We start from the raw sequence: 13158 nt of genomic DNA on the forward strand, positions 1-13158 counted from the left end.
CGGTATGTGTTTATTGCAGATTGTACCCATTTTCAGTTTAACCCCCATATTCTTGATAATTTACTGTACATGCATTCTAAGGGACCTTTAGTTATAACTAATATATGTGTTATTGCCTAAGAATTTAGAAAAAGAAAAAGGTTAACCAGCTATATTTCCAACCATCGTTTACTATTGTGGATTGAAATATCATTATATATAGAGTAAGAATGAATTAAAACCCATCTCTAATCAAGTGTAGATATTCTTCTCAACTTTTCTATGATGTCTTCCAACTATATACTATATTTATTTAATAAATTATATGTCCTCCCAAACCCTAGCTCCCAAGTCCCAAAATATATATATAATAGAGGGTTAATACCTTGCTCCCTTGTAGATTATTGTCCAGCAAAAATAGTAGAGAATAGTTAAGTAGTTTTAGTTATTCTCTTAACGACATTAATATTTTCACATTAACTATAAGCAGAGACCAGTTAAGTAAAATGTAATATAAAATAAAGTAAATTTATACTAAAATACTATAGAGTAGTAAAATGCTATAACTCTTTAGGTTTTTTTCACCCATTATATGTAAAATTATAAATAAAATATTAGTGTATTTTTATCAAAATAGACTACTATTTAAACTTATCATAGATGAGATTTAATTTACTGTAGTTATAATAAAAATAATAAAATAATTATTATTTTATCTCTAAATAAAAATACTAATCAGCTGTTTAAAAATATTGAACTGATTAACATTTTATATATATAATTTTTTAAAATTAAAAAAGTTATCAATAACTTATAAATTTGTGAGATAATTTATTTCAGTAAAAAATATAAAAAAAAAGGTTTCGATAAGAAACTCCAAAATGAGAAGAAACATGAAAAATAAACATCATATCATCAGAATGCTGGATACTGCGTCACAATGACGGAAGCTCGACGTCAACACAAAATTACTCTCATATTATTGATATTAAATAGGGACGACTTACGGAGGTTCGGATGTTATTCAATCTATCCGGTAGATTTGACTCTGTGAGTCAACCTACACGTCACCCAAAGGTCCCCCAATATGCCCGACGCCGTCGTGAAGAATGTGGAACCCGAGTCAACACCACCCGCAACTGAAACACTTCGTCTGATATAAATAATGACTACTTTAGGGTGTAAAGTATAAAATATATATATAACTCTGGCACGATCTCTAGATTCGCACAGCTCACCATCTTTGACTTACGTACCCTCTCCCCCGTAGGCATTCACACCTAACACTATATTAGTAGAGTAAACAACCCAAACTCCAATACCAAGAAGATGCTAATCAATAGTTTCTCCTCTTTTATTAATTAATTAATTATAAATTTTTAGATTATAGACTGGTCAGTAGTAACACAGTGAGCTCTGGTGGCTTACTATGAGATGCTAGGATGGTAAATTTTCCATTAATTTTGGGTAATTTTATTTGAGAAAGTTTGCTTACGTGTGCCGATTGCAAGTGGAGGAAGATGTTATCTACTTTGTATTATACCCAGTTTTCTTTTCTTTTTTCTTTTTTGGGTTCCTTTAGATATCTAGAGGATAAACTTTTGCTTTTCTAAAGAACCTTTATTTACTAAGAAATAAAGAAACTATTACTCGCTAATTAAGAGGTAGAAGAAAGAAAAAGGATACAACTTTTGCTACACCCGCATGTACACCACATGGGAAAAGGCCAGATCATGCGCTGTACACATCCTCTCGACCATCTGATCCCCATCAGACGTGTTTCAAAAACCCAAAAAGAGGGAAAAAGAAAAGATTTTGATTTTACCCCTCGTTATTCCAACATTACCGCTTCCCGTTCTTCACATCACGCCCCAAGAGTCCAAGGTCGGGAAACTCGGCAACGCCTCGAAGTCGAACGCCGAGCTGTCGACTCCCACCGGCGCATATGAACCGATCCCGAACGCGTCGACCGGCTCGACCGAACTCGCCCGGTTCAGCCACAGAGCCGAGGTGTCGAGGGTCGGCAAGAGGCAGCTCTGCTGGACGGTCCTTTGCGGCTCCGGTTTGGACACCGGATCGGCCGGAATCGACTCGGACCCTAACCGGATCCCGGTCACCTGCTGGACCATCTCTCGGAAGTTGGCCGGGTCGGCGGTGATGTAGGTCGTGGGCGTCCGCTTCGACGCGCGGGACTTGCGCTTCCCGACCCGGCCGGTGGGGGCGATGGGGGATCCGATCCGGTTGGAACGGACCGGCCCGGCCGGTTCGGAGAGGGGGAGGCGCGTGAAGAGGAAGGAGTCGGCGGAGGAGGAAGAGGGGGAGGAGTTATTGTTGTTGTTGTTGTTGTTGTCGGAGAGGGAGATCTGGAGGGCTCTCGTGAAGGCTTCGTTCTCGCGGGACAAGGCGGCGGAGAAGATCCAAGAATCTAAGCTCGAGCAGTTACCCGCCATTCGATGGGGTTTATCCGAGCGTGGAGGTCACTTATCCGGGGTTGTGGAGAATAAGGGGGAAGGAGAAGGGGAGGAGAGTGAGATTTAAAACAAGTTTGGGGGTCTCGCTCTCGCTTCGCTTATTTATCGAGAGAGAGAAACCGCGTCGCTCGGTCCACGTGTCCGCGCGCGGCCGTACAGGACGCGAGCCGCGGGTTTTGTCGAGCGGTTTAACCATTTATCTCGTGGATCGTGTTTAGCGAACTCTCGCCTTTTTGCACATCGCCACCTAGTTTTATAGCTTATTGCGAAAACCGGCGCCATTCTTACCAATAAGATAAAATTATAGGCGGTTAAATTGTAAAAGAAAAGGACGTGGATGGTCATGGCGCGTCGTCGGGTGGGCCCACACGGCCGACTCCGCCCTCGAGGTTATGGAGAGCGGAATAAGGTGCTATTTGGGTCAAATCGGGTTGCGATCAGTTTGCAAGTTGGGTGCACCTTTATTTCATTACAAGCAAACTTGATTTTAAGACTTGGGGGAATATTTCTAGAGAAGTTATGATGTGGATTTTTTTTTTAATCATTCCAGAGCCCTTACTCCTTAGATAGCAGAGATATTTAAGTTTTATCAAGTTTTTAACTAGTTAATCTAAACTTTAAGTTATATAAGTCGTTTGAATAATTGTTCCAAACTAAATGTCACGGAGACCTATTCTAAATCATTACGCTGTCGAACTATTCATCAAAGCTAATTATATTATTGAACTATCATCTGAATCGAACTAAACCATCATAAATTACTAAATAATTTTATTATAATATTATTTAAAATTAGAGTTAAATCTTATAGTCTTATTTATTATTGGAAAGGAACTATCAACTCTGTTATAATTGGTTGCCGTAGATATTAGTAATTTACTGAATAGGGAGGGTAGGGAGTAAACACACGGGATTGTGTGCACCGGCGGTGACAGCATCCATCTCGTCACACTGACGTGTCGCGAGTCAGGGTAGGGTAGGATGAAAGCGACGGACACCTTCGCCTCCGTAGGCAGACAGCTCGAATGGGTTCCGGGGTGACACGGTTGACTCGCTACCAGTGTGAGTCTCGCACACCACCGACCAACACTGTATTGCTCGCTCAACGGCCGTGATCATCGCCTCGCCCTTTCATTCGTGTACGTCATCGTGCCCATTTTATTTCCATCCATGTGGTTTATTAGAGGAAGACGTAATTGCTCCCTACCGGTTGATGACCAAGGCTATTTACAAATGACCACCTACACTTTAGATATATTACAAAAATAAATAAACCTCCTCTGCTTCACAGTTCAATTAAATTTAAGGTATGCTGTGAGAAACAATCATATCTCCGCAGAGACAATAAATTGCAAATTAACTTGAGAAAGAAGAACTCTTCTTCTTCTTCTAAATGTGCTTCTCTTTTTGTTTTTTTGGGTCCTTGTTTTCATTTTGCAGTAGAGAAAAATAAGGAATACATTTTGAAAAGGATTTATTAACCATTTAAAAATTTTAAAACACGTTTCGTTCTGTCTTATTCGTACCAAATTCAAAGGGTCCGTATGCAAAGCCATGGGCCTAACTGTTGTCAAATTCAATTGTTTTATTTACTTATCTATGTTCTTGACTTCTGGATGAACAACCCACCAGATCGTTGTCACCTGGGTTAACTTTTTTACATTTCTACTTCATAAAATAAGGGCTTATATATCATTTAAAATATTTATCAATAATTTTTTACTAGTATAAAACAAGATATTTTTTGCTGTATATAATATTGGGCAAAATATATTTTTAATCTAAATTATATTTGATCATAATTAATTAACATAATAATATGTTTAAAATAGCATTTTTTAGACGAGTTGAGATTGAACGATGTATTATTTAAAATAGATACCGACATAATTTAACCAATTTCTCGATTAGTAAAAATATATTCACATGTTAAAGTATGAATAATAATAATAAAGCCAAAGTATAGAGTGTATTTAATAACTTTTCTTATTATCTTTGTAACAAGTGGCCATGTCTTCACCAACTTCAAAGCAAGGACATTCCCAAGATCTAGACCACCAAATTAGGATTACCGAGATATTAATATTTCCCACTGCCATGCTGTTTTGACTTATAACACCAACTAGATCTTGATCCCCATTAAGTATTCTTCTAAAACCTCCACTAGATTCACTATTCTAATATGAGATTACTACTAAGACAAAAGGAGAAAAAAAAAGGATAACCATCATTAATGCCGCAAAAGAGGATTATAAAAAGCAGCATCTCCTTGTTCTCTTATACCTCTGACGTTGATTCCACTCACCTCTTGAAAGATGCGCGGCATTAATAAACAAGGGGGTCAAAGCCAACCAACAAGTAAAACGAAGACATCTCTCCACATGAGAGGATGCACACCAAGTGTTTGTTTGTTGGACTGTTAGGATTCCATGCCAATCTACGCAGGCTCCTGATGGTTTGAAGGCAGTGTTCTTTGACTTCCGAGAGGTACGTCAGTTTGTGGGGCCATAACGTGACTTGTTTAGGCCATCACTTCCATGTTTAAAATAAGAATAGAACCTACGTTTGCTGTCTAGCTTTTGCTAACGCTGTGCCGTTTAACTGGGAGGCACAGTAATCCTGTAGCACTTTGCACCTCCAGAGATTCTAACTGAGTTAATTTGGACGAATAAAAGACGAGTTAAAAGAGCTCTTGTTGAATGATGAATGATATAGTCGTAGTGGTGTCACTGATGATATAATTGATTAGTAGAAGACTTTGTCACAAATTATACACCAAAAACTAAACCTTTCTAGCAAATGTTGTGGATTAGTAGCCCATTGTTGCAAAAGCAAAAAATTAATGGGCCGGATCTGACCCGATCTCACAATTTTTTTTTATTTCACGCCCTCTATGATATGTTTATTTTATTTATTTATTTTAATGAAGGTGTCAACTGGAATAAGGACATAATGTAGGGCGTGAAATGAAGAAATGCCCCCCAAAAAATTAATCGAAGTCCGCCGCTCTCCCTTGGCGCTCGAAAACGCTCCGATTTCCCTCGAAAGTCGAAACCCTTAAAACGTCGTCGATCGAGTCCTCCGCAACTGCTTCGATCGGCTCCTTTGTTCGATCAGATTCGAGACTCTTCTTTGATCCTTTCGAAGGTAAGATCTCTGGAATCCGTCGTCTCTTTCCGTTCTTAATCTCGTTTAGAACATCGATTTCTTTGTAGATTCGTATTATTCTTTTCATTTTCGCGGGAATCCCCCTGGTTTTGCACTCGATTTCCCGCATTATTAGTCCTCTTGCGTGATTAGGGTTTCAGTTTTTATGATTCCTTTGTTGTGATTTGGTGGGTTTCTCCAAACCCTAGGAACCATGTCTTCTTCCACGGTTGCTGCTATCGCAGCAACCCCAGCCGCCAACAACAGCGCGTCTTTAACCCTAGATTCGAACTCCAAACCAACTGCCAGAAGGAGAGCGGCAGTGATTATTGAGAAGAAAGTAACTTCTGATATACTTGAGGATAAGATGGTGGTTAACGGGAAGGATTTGAGCCATACGATTAGGGGAGAGTCTATTGTTGAGAGACCAAAGGATTTGTCGCAATTGAAGAAAGGATTGATCTCTTCCTCCACCTTATCTCCACGGCGGAAGAAGCCTACTCTGAAACCAGAGAAATCCAAATGGCAAACTGTTCTTAATATCGTTGTGAAGAATTGCCTGCTTCTTGCTGCACTTTTGTGGCTAGGAAGGACAATTTGGACTTGGAATGATAGGATTGAAACCGGTAATAATTCCCCTTTCATTGCTTTGGAGTACGAGGGTCGGATATCTGATGTTGAGCAATCACTGAAGAAGACCGCCAAGATGTTGCAGGTTCAGTTAGAAGTTGTGGACAAAAAAATTGGAAGTGAGATTGCTACTGTGACAAAGGAAATAGCAAATCAGGTTGAAGAAAAAAGGGTGTTTCTTGAGAAGGAGTTGAAGAAACTGGAAGCTAGGACTGATAATTTGGACAAATCCTTGAGTGAATTGAAGGACATGGGCCTCCTTTCAAAGGAAGAATTTGAAAGCTTCTGGAACGAGTTAAAGAACAGCAAGGAGTCAGACATCCATGAGAGCGATGTCAGTTTGGATAATATTAGGGCTTTGGCAAGAGATATTGTTGAGAAAGAGATTGAAAAACATGCAGCAGATGGTCTTGGAAGGGTGGATTATGCATTGGCATCCAGTGGGGCTAAGGTTGTCAGTCATTCAGAACCCCATGGATTTGGTAAAGTTACCAGTTGGCTTTCTGTTGGTAAAGGTCGCAATGCCATTCATGCTAATGCACATAAGATGCTGGAGCCAAGTTTTGGAGAGCCTGGCCAGTGCTTTGCTTTACAGGGAAGTAGTGGATTTGTTGAGATTCAACTGAGGACAGCGATAATTCTGGAGGCTGTCACATTGGAGCACGTCTCTAAGGTAATTGTTTTACTCTAGTATATAAGTGTTCTTATTTTCTATGAACAGATAATGCTGATGTTCTTGAGATGATTATGCAGCTAACGTTATTCTGTTTTTTGTTCTTATTTAATTTTTCTTTCTGAAGTTAAACTGTAGAAAAATTGAGATTACAGAGTAATAGAATTTTAGGAGAGAAACCCTCCTGTACAATCTATTAGATAAATGAAAATTCCCAGTTGAAAGAATATGGTGACATCATCATGGAATGATATAATAATTGTTTTGATGTTACACAGCTAGTGTTAAAACTAGAAAAGTATCTAGCTAAATATGATCTTAAGCTTTCTGAATTACTGGTTATGTTATTGCAGACTTCATTGCAGTTGTATAACATTCATCAGTATTTGGTAGTATAATTTCTGTTGTTTACATTTTCTTCTTGTTTATTGTGCTACAATATTCTTTATGTGTACCCTCTAACAACCTGCTGATATGATCTCAAAACTTAGTGTCCCTTCAGTCATGATAGTTATCTTTCTTAGGCATTTTTCTTCTGTAAATTCAGGATATTCTTTGCAATGTTAGACATTTCTGTTGTGTTGGTAGAGTTATGTTGCCACAGTATACACACGCTTTTGTTGCTTATTGGTTTTCCTGTCCATCTCTTCTTCACCGTTCAGTTTCACTTCATTTGCTTGTGGTCCGGATTTTCTGGTAACTTAGTCAAGACAGTGATGCTTATATAGAAATGTGACAAACCTAATGTATCTCCAAGACATGATCATCTAAACTGGGTTAGTGCACTTATAGATTTATTGCCCACTAACTGGAGAATCCAGAATTTTGGGTGGGGAATCTGGGGATACATAATTGCAGAGCCAACAATGTAGTGTACTCCTTGATTTTTTTTTTTTTTTTTCACATTGCATGTAGGAGATAAGAAACTCCCTGACTAGATTTGGGGGATACAGTATCTAAAGTCAAGGTTGTAAGATTGTGTTTGTCCCTCTTATCTGCATTTCTGAAGTTTAGTTCCCTTTGAGCCAAGTGAATGCGGTCTTGAATATAGTTGGGTAGAATGTTGCCTTTGCAAGCAGATTGCCCCTGGCCATCATCTCAAAAGTTTTGTGCTGCTCTTGAATTTGTGCTCAGATCCGAATCCTTCTCATGATACCTGTATAGTGCAAATTGCCCAAATTTCTGAGCTTAACTCTTTGAAAAGTAACCACATCTAATTTGCTCTGTTACAGAGGACTGACTGAAGTGCAGATTACGTATTGATCATGAATGATATAACCTTGGATAATTCCTGTTTTATCTCGAACGAACATATAGATTTGGGACTTCTTTTTATTTGATTTTGTGGCTATTATTGTTTCTCATTATTTACATACACCTTTAAATATTTTAGTGGCTCCATATTTTGTCTTTCCATCTGAGTTTCATTTTGTTTTTGTATCTCTATATCAATATACAATTTATCATTGGTTATGCAGAGTGTAGCATACGATAGGTCTAGTGCACCAAAGGATTGTCGTGTATCGGGTTGGTTCGAAGTGCCCAGTGATGATCAGTCTGGCCGCACTGCGAAGATGTTACTCCTGTCAGAGTTCTCCTATGACCTTGAGAAGAGCAATGCACAGACATTCAGCATTGAGGCAGCAGAAGTGGGTGCCATCAACATGGTGCGGCTGGACTTCACATCAAACCATGGCAGCTCAGCTCATACATGCATCTATCGCTTCAGAGTACATGGTCATGAGCCTAGTTCTCCGGCAGCTATGGCTTTGCAGGCCTGAGAGAGGATCTCTGCTTCTTGTTTCCATGCTTTTTTGTTGTTCCAATGTATCTCTTCTTTGTACCCTTATTAGTTTCTTTAGATACTCTCATTTTGCTCCTTTTTTTTGCTCTGAGAGACTTAAGCTATTATCTTCAGTGTCAGTTTTTCGAATCCTTATCTTGTGGCGAGCTGTAAATTTTCTAATTATCTGGTTCCCCATCTTTTCCAATTATTAGGTAGGTATTAAGTTTGTGCCATTTGTGTGATCTTAATTTTTGAAAGTAAGATAACAGCTTAACAGATATCCATCTTCTTTGCTGATGCATGCTTGTACTTGTACTTGTTCATGCTCAGTACCAGTCAATGGTGCTCTGAAGCGGTTTGGAATAACTAGTATTGTGAGCAAATTCTTTACTGGGTCATGATAATAATAAATGAACAGGGCCAGATGTCAACCTAAATCGTTGGACCAAAAATTTTGTTGAGGGAACTATGGGCACCCTTAGGTATTGTAATAAATGTTTTAACTGTTACAATATGTCATAAACTAAATAGGGTCCTAATAAAATAATTTCAAGAAATAAGAAATAATGGAATCACTAATGCGGGTTATCAAATAGAAAGTCTAATCGTTGGTGGGGTCTTTGGGAATTATTTTCTCCAATCTATTAGGAATTCATGGGCTCCATTAGAGAAAGATTGGAAGGGAGACGAGGGTCAGAGGGTGGGGAGTTGAAAGTAATACAAAGTCATATTTGAGGGGTCGAGATGTAATTAAACCTCTCCCAAATAAAAAATAAAAAATAAAAAATAAAAAGAAAAGAAAAGGAGTGTCAAATGGACACACGAGACGAAGCGAGTCCGAGACCAAGATTAGCTCGCCGAGTTCGAGCGGACGAGATCGATTTTATATTTTACACCCCCTCAACCTCATCCCTCTCTTAAACCCAGAACTGTGAGGAGAGCGAAGTGCTACTGTTCCTACGGTTAATGGCGAGGGGATGGCGCGAGTTCTAGCAATTTCTCCTCCATCTTCTCCCCGCTCCTCTATGCTCCTCTTCCGAAGGCTCTTCCTCACCTCCTCCTCCATCTCTGGATCTCTTCTCCCTTCTCCTCTCCCGAGATCCATCTCCGCTCCAATCCCCAAGGGGAGCTTAGGGTTTCCTCTCAAGGCGTCCGCTGGCAGCACCGGAAACACGAGGCTGGCCCACTTCATCCCCCGCCTACCTTCCACCGCGGATAAGGTCAGATATGCTCGTGTTCGATCCAATTACTATCTTGTGTGTGCGCCTTTCTTTACGTGCTCCAACTTTTGGATATTGGATACTGGATAGTGGATACTTTCTTAATCGATATGAATGGGAAGGCAGTTCACATCCATGGATATGGCTTTCTACCTGGATAATACTTGCTTGGATGTGCATGAACATTTTGACATAAAAATTGCGAAAGCTCTATTAACTATAAAGTATCTCTTTAGATATTGGTATTCCATCTCATTATCTCTATGTGGAACTCATCTGGGGTCCTTTGCCAGGATAAGTTGTACAAAGGACTTGAAGCAACACTAGGTACAACATTCAGTTCCGAGTCGGTGTCTCCACCGCCGCATCCTCTGGTTATTGTTATCAGTGGACCAAGTGGTGTTGGAAAGGATGCAGTTATCAAGGTAATATAATCTCAAATTAAGTATATGGATTAGTCACTTGCATGAAAGAGTGATATGTTGATTCAAAATCTTTATATGAGCTAGTTGTTTTTTCTACTTTCTTTTGCCTAGATTTAGTAATTTAGTTGCGTGCTGCTTATGGCTAATCCCTTTAATCCAGTTTGTCCATTTCTGCTCTATGATTTTTATATGCAGCTTTTTGCGCTTATTTTCTGTAATATACCATGCTTTTATGTCTTATTGTTTCATAGAATGATTTATCTGGTTGCCACTACCTCTCTCAGGCCTAATGTTGTACGTTGAAATTCTATCTTATGATTGAGAAAGAGTGTCAGAAGAATGGCTATATATTAGATACTCTTTTGCACTCTCCTGAGAAACATTCTGATTATCCTCTTATAACCTCCTCAATCTGAACTTGAGATAGGGCCCTGCTGTTACGGATGCTGCATCACTTATATTTGAAGAGATGTGCATGCATATGAATAGAGAGAGAAAGAGGCATGGAAGTAGGAAACTTTTTAAGTACAATGACTAGCAACTCTTTTTATTTTTGGTACTTTTAACTTTGTTTGTCCAAGTATGGTTGAGTGTGCAGTATCAGCTTGTGTCTTCTTTGCTCCTTTTTCTCTTGGCAACATATTTTTTTGGTTCTAGTTTGATTTCCTTTTCATGCACTAAATCTGGAGTTCCAAATAATCATGTTTTGTACCCACAATATTATTATTTTTAAAGATTTTTATATTTAATTTTAAAGAAATTTGCATATAACACTTTATCTTTTAATAAAATTATGGTTTACACTCTACATTTTTACTATTTACAGATCGAGCCATATAATTTAGCGAACATATGTAAAAAAAATATTTTGCTATTAAATATATTAGTTAAATTTAACTAAATATCTGGATTAAGTTAATTATACTAAGAAAATTATGAAAATATTATCAACCAAGTCATACTAAGGACATTTTAGTCATTTTAAAAATAAGATTATTTTTTTAATTATTTTAGAAATAAAATATCTCTACTTAATGGGATAATCTCACGGTGCTAGTTTAAATCTAATCTAGGGTGTTTTATGCATATATTTGCTAAATTTTAGAGCTCGATTGTAAATAGTGAAAATGAAGGATGTAAGTCATAATTTTGTTAAAAACCAATTTGTTATATGCAAATTTTCCTTAATTTTATTTAGATAATATTGAGCAAAGTCAAATATTGCTAATAATTGTAAATGTTATTTATTGTTGGCAGAGGTTACGAGAAGTTCGGGAAGGAATTCATTTTGTAGTCACAGCGACAAGTCGAGCAAAACGGCAGGGTGAAGTCGATGGAAAGGACTATTATTTTGTTACAAAAGAAAAGTTTCTTTCTATGATTGAAAGGAATGAGCTGTTAGAATATGCTCTTGTTTATGGAGAATATAAGGGGATTCCAAAACAGCAGGTATTGCAATTCTAGTACATAGTATTAAGGCTCTTGGACTCCACCAAAGTTGCTTGCCTTGGTTTTCTTTGACAGTTGGACTACATTGTTCATGTAAAACCATAACTTTTCTGATATATTGATAAGTGAGCTGATGTATCTTAAGCAACTTCTGTTAAAATCGTTCCATTCACCTCATTAGATTTAAGTAACTCATCAGATGATAGGAGGGATATGTCTCATACAGGAAATCCTCTGAAAAGGGGCAAAGTCCAGAGACACAATAGTTAAGTTGTCCTTTGGGGTGGTGAGTGGGGTGGATGGTTCATTAAAGTTGATGTAGAGAGAAATAGGGCTGTGTTTTTCTTTCTCGCTGATTTTACATGTAAGATATCAGATTCAGATGAATACTTCTATTGAAACTGATGTACATGGGTGTACGAAAGAAAGAAATTCTGGTTCATTATTCATGCATAAAGTAGCTAGCTCCGCAACCTTACTGTCTTTCTTCATCTTCAGATCCGTGACTACATGGCCAAAGGTTTTGACATTGTCTTGAGAGTGGACATACAAGGTGCAGCAACCCTGAGGTCAATACTCGGCAATTCTGCAATCTTCATCTTTTTGGTTGCAGAAAGTGAAGCAGCACTTGTGAAGCGGCTAATTGATCGTAAGACAGAAGAAGCTGATATGCTTCTTGTAAGAATTGCTACTGCCAGAGAAGAGGTAAGGCACCTGAAATTCTTTGATTATGTTGTCACTAATGCTGAGGGGAAGCTTGAAGATGCTGTCAAGCTTGTGGAGTCCATTATTGACGCCGAAAAGGCTAAAGTCCAGAGACACAATTTGGTGATCTAGTTGGAAAAAGATTGCTTTTATTCCATACTTCAAGCCATTTTACAAGGCCACAAGTTCCAATTTACGGGATATATGTACACTCTCATTTTGGTATTTTGTTGAATATGATTGCTGTTTACAGCTTCTTCACATAGACCTAACAAGATCTTTTGATGCGGCAAGTATGATGTATTTAGTTCCTTGGAAGATACTTCTTATTTGTCACGATAATACTGAATTAAAAGTTTTTCAACTATATACTAAATTGTGCATCTCGCCATTAGGATCTTCTTACTGTAAAGAAGAATTCAGCGCTGGCTTCAACATTAGACAAGCCACTCTCTTTTGAAGATGGTCGGCATCTACCATCCAAGTGATGTACTTTCCGGTAATTTTCCAGCTCGGATGAACTTTCTGTGGGGAAAAGCCAATAGTTTTTTTTAATTATCAACCTGGATATGTTTTATATTGATGAGATATTTAAATGTTGTTCTTTTCATCTGGTTCTCTCTTTTTTGCTTCTAATTTAATATGAGGAACAGGTGGAGTTCACTTGTAAAAT

General features: G+C 38.2%; 3 protein-coding genes across 3 annotated transcripts; 2 read left to right on the forward strand and 1 right to left on the reverse strand.

Annotated features, from left to right (window-relative positions):
• Positions 1-1614: 1614 nt before the first annotated feature.
• Positions 1615-2531, reverse strand: LOC140764939 (calmodulin-binding protein 25-like). The gene has a single exon (XM_073103812.1). The coding sequence runs from the start codon at positions 2427-2429 to the stop codon at positions 1839-1841; it is 591 nt and encodes a 196-aa protein (XP_072959913.1). The 5' UTR covers positions 2430-2531; the 3' UTR covers positions 1615-1838.
• A 2859-nt stretch (positions 2532-5390) lies between these two features.
• On the forward strand, positions 5391-8919 carry LOC140765735 (SUN domain-containing protein 2-like). Its single transcript, XM_073104954.1, has 3 exons — positions 5391-5597; positions 5807-6900; positions 8379-8919. Exons 2-3 carry the CDS (start codon positions 5812-5814, stop codon positions 8679-8681), a joined length of 1392 nt encoding a protein of 463 aa, XP_072961055.1. The 5' UTR covers positions 5391-5597; positions 5807-5811; the 3' UTR covers positions 8682-8919.
• Positions 8920-9572: 653 nt separating this feature from the next.
• On the forward strand, positions 9573-12744 carry LOC140765535 (guanylate kinase 2, chloroplastic/mitochondrial). The gene is made up of 4 exons (XM_073104674.1): positions 9573-9906; positions 10200-10331; positions 11589-11780; positions 12279-12744. The coding sequence occupies exons 1-4, from the start codon at positions 9664-9666 to the stop codon at positions 12615-12617; spliced, it is 906 nt and encodes a 301-aa protein (XP_072960775.1). The 5' UTR covers positions 9573-9663; the 3' UTR covers positions 12618-12744.
• Positions 12745-13158: the final 414 nt, after the last annotated feature.

This window comes from Typha angustifolia, chromosome 8, assembly GCF_048772165.1.
Source record: "Typha angustifolia cultivar Huaian chromosome 8, ASM4877216v1, whole genome shotgun sequence".
Taxonomy (NCBI): Eukaryota; Viridiplantae; Streptophyta; class Magnoliopsida; order Poales; family Typhaceae; genus Typha; species Typha angustifolia.